Source organism: Lindgomyces ingoldianus, assembly GCF_010093535.1.
Source record: "Lindgomyces ingoldianus strain ATCC 200398 unplaced genomic scaffold BDR25scaffold_63, whole genome shotgun sequence".
NCBI classification, from domain to species: Eukaryota; Fungi; Ascomycota; class Dothideomycetes; order Pleosporales; family Lindgomycetaceae; genus Lindgomyces; species Lindgomyces ingoldianus.
This window is the reverse complement of record NW_022985224.1, coordinates 287,643-300,974: the sequence shown is the minus strand read 5'-3', so window position 1 is coordinate 300,974 and position 13,332 is coordinate 287,643. Positions and strand designations below refer to the sequence as shown.

At 45.0% G+C, this 13,332-nt stretch overlaps 2 protein-coding genes across 2 annotated transcripts; one reads left to right on the top strand and one right to left on the bottom strand.

The window, feature by feature from the left end:
* Window positions 1-5,597: 5,597 nt before the first annotated feature.
* BDR25DRAFT_307992 (glutathione degradosome) lies at window positions 5,598-9,578 on the bottom strand. The gene is made up of 7 exons (XM_033690946.1): window positions 9,136-9,578; window positions 8,641-8,810; window positions 8,468-8,593; window positions 8,290-8,421; window positions 7,675-8,241; window positions 7,430-7,616; window positions 5,598-7,377 (listed from the first exon to the last, which is right to left on the bottom strand). The coding sequence occupies exons 1-7, from the start codon at window positions 9,410-9,412 to the stop codon at window positions 5,849-5,851; spliced, it is 2,988 nt and encodes a 995-aa protein (XP_033539962.1). The 5' UTR covers window positions 9,413-9,578; the 3' UTR covers window positions 5,598-5,848.
* A 1,349-nt stretch (window positions 9,579-10,927) lies between these two features.
* Window positions 10,928-13,086, top strand: BDR25DRAFT_298675 (uncharacterized protein). The gene is made up of 2 exons (XM_033689091.1): window positions 10,928-11,444; window positions 11,500-13,086. Exons 1-2 carry the CDS (start codon window positions 11,388-11,390, stop codon window positions 12,682-12,684), a joined length of 1,242 nt encoding a protein of 413 aa, XP_033539961.1. The 5' UTR covers window positions 10,928-11,387; the 3' UTR covers window positions 12,685-13,086.
* The last annotated feature ends 246 nt before the right edge of the window (window positions 13,087-13,332 follow it).

Below are 13,332 nucleotides of genomic sequence, written 5' to 3'. Positions count from 1 at the left end.
ATAAAGGCTATAAAAAAAAGTAACTTTTTATTTTAGCCTTAAAAGCTTCTATTTTGTTTAAAGAGAAAAGATCCCTCTTTAAATACCTTACACACTAAGCCTTTAGTAGATCTAATAATTTTTAGATAACGTACTTCATGGGCGAGTCGCTCACACACCTGAGTTGCTTACTTTTGCTAAGACCCCACCCTAACAAACTTTATTATAGCCTATAACAACCTGCTCTGGCACTATATAGTACAGTACAGCCTAGAATATTATTTAGATACTACTTCTGCTTCTTGCTTACACATTTGCGCATTATGCCTAGTCTAATTACACTGTCTACAGCGCCTTTAGAATAGCTTACTTACTTTAGCTTACACCTGCTTCTTTGCCTTCTTCCTATTACTGCGCGCTTTAAACTTCTTTAAAGCTCTTAAGTGTAGGCTTTTCTAAATTATTAAAGTTTTTTCTACCTTAATCTGCTTTTTTTTATATAATTTATATTATATAGTAGCTTTATTAGCTGCTTAAAGCTTAGTAATTTTCTATTACACTAATACTAGCTTATGTGTAATTATTACTACTTTTTTTAAGACTTTTTTAAACACTTTAACTATAAAAGTTAGTAAACTATTTATATACTTTTAAATTTTTATTTTTATAAGTATTAATTATAACTTAAGTTTTAAAGTATTACTTAAGGTTTATAACTACTAGAGCTTGTTATATATAAGTAGTAGTAGTAATAAAGTGCGTAACTTTATATTAAGGCCTATTATAACTTATTATAGGTTAAAAGGAACTAATTTAGTGCCTTAAAACGCTTTTTAAATATTACTAAAAGTAATTATAGCATTATAAGCTATTTTAAAGCATAGTAAGAACTTTATTTTTATAATATAAGTAATCTAGTTATGTATAAGGTTTTTAGCTTAGCACCTATATACTTTTTTTAAAAGAGTAAAACAACCTACATTAAGTAGCTATAAAAAGTGTAATAAGTAAAAAAGCATATAAATAGTAATAATCTTATTATCTTTATAGTATTACTAAAAATAAAGTAAGTTATAGCTTTTATAGCTATTAATAACTAGCAGACAGTAGCTGCTAACAGTACACTTTTTTATATGCACATTAAAGTGCTTTAACTAGTCTAAACTAAGCTAATTAGTAGTCTAGCTGCGCTTAAAGATTATAATAACTTAATTCTAAAGTAAATTTTTCTTTTTATACTAGTTTAAAAGGTAGTTGCTACTCTAAAAAATAATAAAAAGTAAAATAGCCTACTTTTTAGCATTAATGCCTTAGATAGCTGTTGTCTACTTCTAGTTACCTAGCTAGACTGCTTTTAGCTGTCCTTATCTCTCTAAACTTATAACAACTGCTTTAGTAGATATCTAGCCTATTATAAACCTTATTTTATTAAAGTTGTATATGTTGTTATTTTAAATGCTATACTTAGCTTTAATATTCTTTATAAAGTTAAGCTAGCTTTAAATTACTATAAAAATTTTATAAAAAGCTTTTTTATAGTTATACTTACACTTAAACTTTACTTTAAGCTTTAAGTAACACTTAATAAACATATTAGGCTAGTTTATGCTAATATAGCCTATATTATGCTTAGTGTGTAAAGAATTAGCTATATTAGCTATAGCTACTAGCTAGGGGGGAAATCCTTACACATCTAGCTTAAGTATGTGCTAAATAATTACCTACTCCTTATTATTATTTAGCTTTTATAAGTTAGCTATATAATTAGCTTAGAAAGGTTGTCTAGTGTGTTAGTTACTTATTATCTTTTAAAGGACTCTGTAGATAGCTGTAGCGTGTTAGTTAAAAAGTGTTACATTTTATTTAAAAGCCTAAAGTGTAAGCTGCATCTAATGTTCCTTTAACACATTTAAGTAGTGTTGTTAGGAATGCATTAGTGTAGGAAAAGTAGTGTAGTAGGGTCTTAGCAAAAGTAAGCAACTTAGGTGTGTAAGCAACTTGCTTATAAAGTACGTTATAGTTCTATTTAGAACACTTCTTAGCCTTTACCTTTAAAGTCTTCTAAACTTAACGCAACATCTTATTATTAAGCTCCTACTTATAAACCTTTATAGTAGTAGCTTTTTAAAGAAGTGCCTTTTTTTTCTTCTCTAACTAATTCTACGCAGCATTAGAAATAAAGGTGTTGCACTTACTATACTTTTTTACACATTTAACGCCTCTGTCTAAGGATAGAGTTAGTACACAGGACAACCTTAAAGACTAGTAAGTGCTATAGAGCCTTATCTTTATCTAGTAAAAAGAGTTAAAACAAAGAGTAATATAAAAATAGTAGAATAAATAAGACTAATAAGCTATTTAGTTTAAAAAAAATAGATGTTAAAGATGCCTTTTAGTAAGTAAACACTTACTTTATAAATAAACTCTTACTAACACAGTTGTGTAAGCAGAGCGGCAAGGACGCTGCTAGGGAGAAGGGGCAGCGTGTTACAGTCTACAGTTAGACCAGCGTAACTCTACTAGAGTGCTCCACAATCTAGCTAGATTAGAGCAGGGCTTGCTTATAAACTAGTTAAAGGACACAGAAGCAGCACAGCTGCCTGTAGTAATAGAGGAATACGTTGTCTAATAAGTAAAGAGGCTACAAGTCTAGGGAGCCTAAGGGAGCTTGCAGAGCTCTCCTTAGCAGGCTCCTGTGAACTCCTCCTGCTCCCCTTAGCACCCCTAAACGTGTATATAGTCCCCACCTTAAATAACCTTTAGGGAGGTGTGTTTAATATTTAGTTTATTCTTTATATAGACTAAGTAGTATTTAACTTTATAAAAAGTTATAATACTATTTGTATATCTTACACTATATATACCTCTAACTCTGTCTAACAGGACTGTTTAACCCTAGCCACTATACTGCTGCACATAGGGCAAACTACAATCTGGTCACTCTACTCCCTCTCTATTAGCCTAATAGCCTATACGTAGGACTGTACACCCTGCCGTTGGCCCCTACTACCCGTCCTACTTCTCCCCTAGGAATATCATAAGACCCGAGTGCTTCCACGAAGCAAGGATTGTAACATACTGCTACGCTACGCCTAATACTGCTACCTAATATCTTTAATTTAATTAATTTAGCATTAAAGCCCTAGTTATAGAGCTATAGCTTATGTAGTTTATTACCTTTGCAGGGATTTCTTAAAGTGCTAGGGAGCTCTAGCGCTGCCTCTGCCTCTGCCTCTGCCTCTCTATTGCTGCAAAGATTAATGTAGTACATATAATACCTTAACAAGCTGTTTTGTTTACATAACTACTAGTTTAGCTTCTTTAACTGCTGTTTAAATATAATAAGCTAATGCCTAGAGGTGTTAGTAAGATATTACCTAGCAGTGTTAGGAAATGCATAAAGTAAATTGCAGCAAATTGTAGTAAACTACAGCAAATTGCAGCAAACTATAGCAAATTGTAGCAAATTGTAGCAAACTATTGCAAATTGCAGCAAACTACAGCAAATTGCGGCAAACTATAGCAAATTGCAGCAAACTACAGTAGATTACAGCAGCAGGCAACAATCCCTAGTAGATATTAGTTGTGTTGCAAGTAGCTCTACGTTTAGAGAGAGTTCTAGGGGGGTAATGCCTCTAGAAAAAAAGCCTTACAAAGAGTAGTAATAATTGCACATAAGCTAGTGTTAGCGTAATAGGAAATTACTAAGCTTTAAGCAGCTAATAAGGCAGCTACATTTAGAAAGGCCTGCGCTTAACAGCTTAAAATAAGTTTAGGGCGCGCAGTGACAGGAAGAAGGCAAAGAAGCAGGTGTAAGCTAAAGTAGATATGTCAGATATGCGCACCTACTGTCAAGACAGGAGGAACGCTGGACGAAAGCTGCTACGTAGTACGAGCAATAAGCTCGAACAGTATGTTGCTGCAAATTGCAGCATGTTGCAGCATTTTGCAACAAATTGCAGCATGTTGCAGCAAATTGCAGCATGTTGCAAGCTGGTCGCGCATAGGGCTAGTGCGCGAGGGACTCGGACCGGAAAAACAAAAGCCGAGCAACACGAGCAGAGCAGAAAAAAAGATCGATAAATCAATACAATCAATCATCATCCCATACATCATATCCAAAACCCATCATTCATCTCAGGAAGCCCAGAAACAGTGCTTCAATCTGACAAGATAAGCAATCCTAAAGGCGCTGCGGACAGTGCAATTAGACTAGGCATAACGCGCAAACGTGTAAGCAAGAAGTAGAAGTAGTATCTAAATAATATTCTAGGCTGTACTGTACTCTATAGTGCTAGAGTGGGTTGTTATGGGCCATAATAAAGTTTGTTGTGGTGTGGTCTTGGCAACTCAGGTGTGCGAGCAACTGCCCATCCCCGACACACCGATGCGGCTGATGCCAATTCTCGACACACCAATGTGGCTGATGCCAATCCCCGACACACCGATGTGGCTAGAGAGGTGGAACAGACGCAACTAACCATAATTTAAACATGTTTTACACAACGCATGCTAGAGCAAACTGCATGCAAATTAGCATAAAGGTGCACTTACATTAGCTATACATTTTTTTTAAAAAAGAATATAAGAAACACATAAGGTGACAGAGAAACAGCGTTACCGGGGTTTATCCGAAGAAATTCTGACTAACTAGCGCGTCCAAAAGAGGAGATTCTGCTCAACTTTTCGTTCTGCAAACCCGAATATAATAAGCAGAGCAAGCTCTGCTAATAACATTATATTTAGCTTTTAAAGTAGGTTAATTTATAAAGAAAATTATAAAAGTCCTTTAAACAGCTAAGGAGAGAAACACTACTAATAGGGGTTAGAAACTGCTAACCCCCCAGGCCATACTCTATTTGGAGTAGCAATATGCATAGTGGTTTGTGCGTCCTCGGTTCTCTCCTCACGTCTGAGCTGTAGAAGACGCATGATGAGGATTATCAGCGAGCTCCAGCTAGGGAGATTATTGAAATAGACGTATGCAAGACATGCGGGGATCGAGAAGCCAAAGACCCGAGATTACAGGCTAGAAGATTCATAGGAAAAGCGCTCAAAGGAATGAGATGGTGGTGATTGTGGATGGTGGGACAGTGAGAAGTGGCGGTGCTTCAGAAATTCAACGTCACGTGGATTAGTAAGCACACTTATTAATCAATTTCGAACAACTGACGCTAGTGGGGGTTGTGTGGAACTTGATGTCTCCACCGCTACTGGAACCGAACTGCACCATCCATAATGCTATGGACTCAATCTGTGATGGATAAGTACCCCATTGTACTGCGATGGTCTTCGAGTTGGTGAAGAGATAAAAAAAGCGGAGGGCGAACGACTTGACTTATCGCGTCGTTCAACCATAGCGGCAAAAACAACAGTAGAGTAGATGAAGGATAGACGGCATCTTTCCTAATTGCGCTCGCGTGTACCTCGGGAATTGGTCTTGCAGGACTCAATTCACATCTTCATCTCTTCTAGCTTACCAACCTTCAAGGTTCCATGTCGTGCTTCTCTCAGGGATGTTATCGAGATTCCAAGGTTGGTCACGGTGGCCTTGAACCAAGGCTCGAAGTTCGACCTACTTCCTACAGCTAGGTATCAGAAGCCTAAGGGACGGGAGAAAATAAAGATATAATTTACTTCAGAAGGGTATATAAAGCCTAGTCCCAACAATCCAACACCAACTCTGTCCTCCCTTTTCTGCGCCGCCCTGCACTGCATACACCCCCGCCTTTACCTATTTCCCCAAATTCATCCATTTGCCTCCAATGCACCCAACCCCATCGAGACCTTTGTTGAAAGGGTATGTTAAAACCCGATAGATCCAACACTGCGCCCAATATCCTAATTATCTTCCCCGGTTCCAACCCCCTTACTTCTGCGGCAGCTCCTCAAACACTTTCTTAAAGATCATCTTACTATTATACAAATTCACCAACCTCAACCTCTCATTATCCAAATGTGCACTGTCGCTCGCCTGGCCACACGGTAGATGTGCCGCTGGAGCCCCAAACTCTTTTTCCAAGAACCTAATTGAGGGGATACTCCCTCCTTCTCTGATATACAGCGGCTTGCGGGCAAGCAATGTCGGGCAAGGTGTCGCGTCATCTCCATCCTGTTCCGCGGAACTATTGGCGTTGGCCAGCGTGTTGGATGTTGCTGGAGATGGCCTTGAGTCTGACGACGAAGTCGTTAAGGGCCCGAAATATTCGAAAAGAGATTTTGAGGCATGAACAGAGCTCCGACGTCGGCCGAGTGTGGGACCCCATACTGACATGATGGCCGATTCGAGGGTTTGGAAGATTTCATTGTTGTAGTCGCCCAGCCAGGGTTCGGCTTGGTGGTCGATGGTTACTTGCACCTGGTTCTTGGAATCCAATTTCTTAAATTCAGAATTGAGGAATGAAGTCAATGATTTGGCGACTTCGGAGGACTCTTGATTGGGCACGAGACGCATGGATAAGGATGCTCGGGCGAGGCGGGGAATGATGGTTGAGTTCTCAGGGCCGGAGGTTTGGAAGCGGTGGATTGTGAGCGAGGCTTCGCGCCATCTGCGTATGAGGGATTGGGCAAGCTCGTCAGGGTCTCCAAGATCGGGGTTCCCACGAATAAGGGTGTCGGTGATTTCGTCGTACAGACTTCGCTCTTCAGGTGTGAAAGGGAGGATGGGTTGGTAGAACCCAGGGATTTGGACTTTTCCGTGGCTACCGGTGAGCTTTGACAGAACCATGACTAAGTCCTTTAATGGTTCATCTAGGAGAGCACTTCCGTCGACGCCGCTGTGAAGATCAGGGTGTCGGCTCTCAACCTGTACGGTAGCGTGGATGACACCTCGCAACCCGTATGTGAGGCAGGGGACATGATCGTCGAGCCAGTAGCTGTTCGCTAACAGGATCCAGTCTATATCTCCAATCAGGTTCTTCCTCGCCCGAATGGCCTGCGCGAAGCCTCGAGAGCCACTTTCCTCCTCGCCCTCAATGAGGAAGATGATGTCAGAACCAAGTGATTGCTCATTGGCGAGTTCATGGGCTGCATAAATAGCAGCCATGATCGGACCTTTGTTGTCAGATATGCCGCGACCATACAAGTAGCCATCCTCTCCAGTCAGTGTGAATGGGTCATGCTTCCACTTTCCTTGTTCGTTTTCTGCAGGAATGACATCATAGTGGCCGTAGAACAGAATTTTCTTCCTTGATGCCGCAGTAGCTGGATTGCCTCTAAACTTTGCGAAAACGATTGGATTAAAAGGATCTGTGGTGTTCAACATTTCGGTGGCGGCACCGAAGTTTTGAAAGACTGATCGCAGGAAATGAGCGCCTCTTCTGCAATCAGCACGATATTTAGGCAAAGAGGATACGGTGCGGAACGAGATGAACTGGCTCAGAGATTCGACCATGAGATCTAAGCTTAGAATTAGCACGCATGCAAAAAGGTCGTCGAGCTAAGAACTAACCATTGTTACTACGCTTCGCATGGAACGTTGGTTCTGCACAATCCTGCACATCCCAAATGACGACATCGCTGTCATTACCACCAGTAACAAATATCGGCTTGTCGTTGAAGGTAGTAAATGCGGATGCAAGGATCAAGCCGCTATGGGCCTTGAAGGTTGACACTGTCTCGTAGTGCTGGTTGAATTTCTACGACATGGTTAGCAAATGATTGGAATGGTGGTCAGTGGTGGTCGGTTATACGTACCTGCACGAATCCAGTAATACCGCCAGCGAAGAGAAGCCCACCGCCAAGGCTCAATGTCAATACATCCCCCGTTTGGGCCTTCAAGCTCCTCACGAGCTGCCGAGTCTCGAGATCCCAGACATTGACTTCTCCATCAAGTCGGCCACTGTATAGAAAGGATCCTTCGCGAGCAAGAGATAGAACGGACTCGCCCTCTTCTCTACCATCTTCTAGCGAGCATATCTCGGTGATAGCGCCGCCTCGTGAAGGGTGTATCCGCCACAGGAGAATCCGGCCATCTCCGCCTCCTGAAACCAGCACTTCCTCGGAAGGTTCATCTGGCAGTATGCCCTTCCCAAGCAGCATGCAATATACGTATCCGAAATGCGCGAACTGGTGGATGTCTTGGTTGTCAATCTCGAGGTTCTGGCCTCCTACCGCGTCTCGCAACCGATGCTCGGAACCATGTGGCCTGGGAGTCTGGACTCCGCCGGGGCCAGCTGAGTCGAAGAATCTATCCTTGCGCTCTGAGGGGTGGGATGCAGGCGCGGGGCGAGGGCGGAAGTCTTTCTCTTTCAGGTCATACCACTTCACTTGTTAGCAGAGCTGCTGTCTCATAGTTGAAGGCTAACAAACCTGAATGGATGTATTTTGTGCTCCCAAATAGACCGTGTGATGATATGAAGAGTATGCAACACAAAAAATATCTCCGACATCGTAAGTTGACCAGAGCGCATAGAGGCGGAGGAAAGAAGAGGTGCTCCAGACCTGAGGGAATTAGCTGACTCTTCGTCCACTGTGCAGGGAGAATTACGTTGACAATTGGATCCGTGGCGCTAGAGAAGAGAAGAGTCTGATCGTGTGAGAGACAGAGGCCGAGTACGCTTCCCTTGTGGCCTTCAATGACCCTCTGACGCTCATAAGTATCGAGACTGTACACCTTGTACTAGTCAGTCTTGTGCATACAACTGTTCCTGGAAGGTTTACCAGTATCTCTCCCCCCTGGGTGCCGGCGAATATGTGCTTGGAAGATACGGTGAGAGCAAGAATCGACTTGTCGTGCTTCATGCGATGCGAAAGCGCAGGTGTCTTTGTAGGCTCAGGCGGAGCCTTCTCCGTGCCGTTGGGATGCATTGCGCCGTCATGTTGGACTGTCCCTGCTCCATTCTCATGTGTCAGCCTGCTTCTGTTGCGGTTGCTGAACGACATTCCAACATTGTGGCCATCCGGAGCAGATCCACTGTACTGATGCTGGAATTGGGACCCTTGGCTAGCGCCTCGGCCCGATGTCCGCTATTTCGTGGTGGCGTGGGGTTCTTTCTTGACAGCCCACCTCACTTCTTTCATCCTTCAATAACAATTACCATATTTCAGTATTTGCGATTGCAAATCTTGAGGCATAAAATATAGCAAGGCAGGGCTGCCGAGGGAATACGAGCCAGTTGTTGATTCATATGCTTCTGGGAGGGAGCTCCGACTCACCTCGTGTGCCTCTGCCAGTCCGAGAGATATCTCTGGAAGTTATGGACTTTGAAAACTGACACATGGCTCTGTCCTTAGCAGTGCAGCCGGAAAAATAGTGAGGTGGGAAAAGATGCGACGAAAAGTCCCTGTCGTCAATTATCGACGCATGTTGGACACCTGACGGCGGTGACGACGTCTCTCCAACGTCCACATCTTTGCGGGAGGAGAGAGAGGAGGGTTCAGAAAATGGGACCGGCGTTGTTGAGTCTGAGTTGGAGCCGTAAGACTCGACCATGATGCGCACACCGCTCCCAATTTTTACCCTGGCCGTGCGGGATATTTTGGGTATGACGAGCGATTCCTTCGGAATTGCGAGATCTGAAGATTACTCTCCATCTCCTAATGCCGGATCTAAGGCATTTAATCATTCGAAGTTTTGTCTCACAGAACCAGCAGGATAGAAAACACTTCAGCAATAGACAATGAAGCCGAATTTGCTGCACGCCTTCATTGACTGGCGGTAGCGCTGCGCCGATATCCCTCGATTGGTTCCGGTTCCATCGCATGCTGAACTCTGTGCTTCGTCGCCTTATCCGCAATTGGCCATTGGAAAGGGCACTTGGCCTTTCGTCTAGTTTTATACGTGTCCGCCACTTCTCCTATTCTGTAGTTATCCGCCCTGTTTGAGAACACAATAGAGTCGTACAAAGATGTCGTCATTCGAGTTAGACAAGTCGCAACTTCTTGCTAGATTTATAGGACGTGTCTCTGCTTCTCGTCCGTATTCAACAACCGGAGCACTTCTTTATCAGAGCATCGGTCACCTGGGTTAAAATTTCTTCTCGCAGTCTTTTTTGGGCGGATGTGCAAGCCACACACAATGCGCCGCATATGTAGGCCGTTTCGAGATGAGATCGACCTTTAACGTGCCTGGTCTCTTGCATATGCATTTCAAGGGCGCCTGGTCTGCTACGCGTGGGGATCCTGTCAAGCTCTGGTATGTTTGGCGTACTCTCAAACGATGTCGTCATACCCAACTCGTCCCAGGGGCTGTCCTGCAGCAGATTTTCTCTTCAAAAAGCACAAAAAGCACACAAACCACTTTTGGCCAAAGAGTGGGAGGAGCTTGCGGGATGTCTTGGCACGAGAGGGATGCCTCTCTGGTGGCTGACGAGACACGGAACCTCAAGGTCTCAGCACACCAAATACTTCTCGCCACATCTGCACAATTACGCGTGTTTTTGCGGAACTGCCCCTACCCCGCGCTGGCCGGCGAGTCGCCGTTTGTCAGGAGTGGTCTGGAATTAGCCTCCGAAGTGACAATAACACGACCACGGCCACGGCCATGGCCACGCGGCTGCGCCACCATTTGTGGCGCATGACCGGACAATGCAAGCTGAGACTGAACCCTGAAGCAGATCATAACAGCTGAGGGACATCCGAAAGACATCTGATTTCTGCCTGTATCTGACGACATTGTAACAGTACTTGGGCATTAACTGGGGAGAATTTTCGCATGCAGAGGGGATTCCCTCTCTTGGAGATCTGGCAGCGCAGCTGCACTAGAATGTGTAAGATTCAAGGTTGTTGGACAGCAATGAACCAGTGCGAGCGGCGACACGTTCCCAAACGCTGCAGCTATAAATTTCTGCCCAGGAGAGAACACTAGACCGTGCCAATCGCAAAGCGTGACAGAAGCGAAGCTGCGCGGCGATACGCTGCCCGCATATTCGGCCTGGACCCTGGTGGGAACTTGGATGTCCTGTTACAAGGCGACACGCCAGCCAACCTCATTATCCTTCCGCTCTCCCCGGACTCGCTGCCGCAACGCCCACGAATGCCGGCGCGAGACGTCTCACACTCACGATATAGCGAGCGTGGGCAGTGCATTGACTGGCGAGCCCCACTGATGCCCGCTAGGTCCCGACTACCACCTGACCACTCCCGCTACTCCCTGTGCGCCATTGCTATCATGGCTGGTCTGCTCGATTTTTAGCTTTTTGCCTCACTGCGGAGCTTGCAACCGACAATTTGGCCATTATTTTAGTCCATTGTGTGTTTGATAAAGGGCCTGCCTGCAACATTGTCGGGGCCACAAGACCAGCAGACACGGAGGTTGGTTTGCGCGCAAGCCACTTCATCCAGCGATACTTTTTCCTGACCGCCATCCCGACTTGTTGATCAAGTACCACCCCGCGACGCCGTCGAACGTTGCACGACACCCTCCCGGCGAGCAGTGCATCTGTTGAAATTGCTGGTAATTGCACATCATGGGCATTGGAGAAACCATTACCGTTATCAATCGGTCGGGGAAGGTCGTGAGCAGCGTGCGTCCACCATAAACCCCTCAACCACATATGGCTGTACTGACCAGTTTCGCAGAGCAAACACCTCGTCAATGTGTTCAAGGAGGCCAAATCGGCCTACCGTGAGCGCAAGGCGGAAATCCACGCTGAGCGCAATGCTGCTCATCAGGAGAAGAAGCTCCGAGACGGGGTGAAGTCGCTCCGGATCGAAGACGACATCCGGTCGCGGACATCGTCCCGCCATTCGAAGACCCCCCACCGCTCCAGGTCCCACCATCGCCATCCCAAGCCGTCTATTGAGCGCGGGTACTCCGACAGCTTCTACGCCAACGACGGCAGCCCTCGGCACAGTCCTACACACCGCCGATTCGATCAGGATCTCGCTGGAGACGCACGGGACGGATATAGAAGGGAGCTTACAAGAAGATATACTGACATGCCGGTGGAAGAATACATGCTCAGGGAAACAAGTTCGCGTTCGGAGTCGCACATAGATATGGATCTGGCATATGGAGAGCTACCACCGCCTCTGCCTGTCCGGAAATACGATGATAGTGAACTCCAGGCGAAGGCATCGAAGCTTACTATGCTCCTAGAAGAGGCCAACTGCTTGCAGTACTCCGTCACAACCATCATCGAAAATCTCCAAAAAAATCCGGAAGCTCTTGCCGCAGTGGCGCTGACACTAGCCGAGATTAGCAATATCGCTGGAAAGATGGGTCCCGGAATCTTGGCCGGGTTGAAGGGAAGCTTTCCTGCTGTGGTGGCTCTGCTTGCTAGTCCGCAGTTCATGATTGCTGCTGGCGTAGGTGTGGGAGTCACAATCGTCGCTCTCGGCGGATATAAGATTATCAAGAAGATACAAGCACAGAAGGAGGATGAGGAGCGGGTCATGGAGGCACCATACGAAATGGACGAGCTCCAGTCTCAAGAGCTTAGCCGCATTGAAATATGGCGGCGAGGTATCGCAGATGCTGAAGCGGACAGCGCTGGCACCTCCGTCGACGGCGAATTCATCACTCCTGGTGCGTCACAGCACTTGGTTGCTGCAGGTGTTCTTGACGAAGAGGAGTTGAAGTCCCGACGCAACTCTAGGATAAAAGACGAGGGAGAACGTCGCCCAAAGTCCCACCGAGCCAAGTCCGTCAAAAGTTCCAAGTCCACCGCGTCTCGTAGCAAGACCGCCAAGGAGAGCAGCAAAAAGAAGAAGAAAGAACCATCGGGTCTCAAGATGCTTTTCCGTTCTCATACGCATTCATAAGGCTACATATGTTGTTTTGTCATAGCGATTCGGCGTTTCGCATTTTGCCTCTTCACATACCATCTAGACCAGCACGGTTCGGTGCCGATGTCGGCGTTTTCACTTTTTGAACTTTTAGCGCTTCTGGAGCACCCTGATCTCGATTCATTGGTTGCTTATCTCCATATATAAGTTTATCTCAAGATGAGAGCTTCTCATCGAGCCGTCGAAAACCGGCTAGGTAATACGTTTGAACTAGTAATGATTATCCCTCTCTACTACTCTACTACTCTCTATTGGTTGTGTCTTTATCACAAGTTTTTAATGTATTTATCTATGTAAGTTTTTGGAATCGTTTAAAAGAAGGGCCATGCAGACTGTGTCCCTCACTAAGCTAGCCTTAGTAGATACGAGATATGAAAGAACCCTATCCACATACAATCGCTTGCAAAATCCCCTTCCCTCCCAGCGCCTTTTGTGACGTTCTCCGCACCTTGCCAGTCGCCTTATAAACTAAGCTAAGCGTCAGACAAGGGCCGACCTGTGACTTCATCAAGTGGTGATCTGATGAGCATCACTACATGTGCCTCAGCACTTCACACTCCTAGATGTATGCAATTCAGAACATCCACAAAGATGTCTCTCCCAAGAATGAGTTTACCATACACA

Excerpts from the sequence above, each read along its gene's own strand:
- BDR25DRAFT_307992 (XM_033690946.1), bottom strand. The coding sequence starts at position 9,412 with ATGGTCGAGTCTTACGGCTCCAACTCAGACTCAACAACGCCGGTCCCA. Across the intron at positions 8,242-8,289 it reads CACAAAATACATCCATTCAG|TGGTATGACCTGAAAGAGAA; the intron begins GTTTGTTAGCCT and ends TAACAAGTGAAG. Across the intron at positions 7,617-7,674 it reads GTATTACTGGATTCGTGCAG|AAATTCAACCAGCACTACGA; the intron begins GTACGTATAACC and ends ACCATGTCGTAG.
- BDR25DRAFT_298675 (XM_033689091.1), top strand. The coding sequence starts at position 11,388 with ATGGGCATTGGAGAAACCATTACCGTTATCAATCGGTCGGGGAAGGTC. Across the intron at positions 11,445-11,499 it reads CGGGGAAGGTCGTGAGCAGC|AGCAAACACCTCGTCAATGT; the intron begins GTGCGTCCACCA and ends CCAGTTTCGCAG.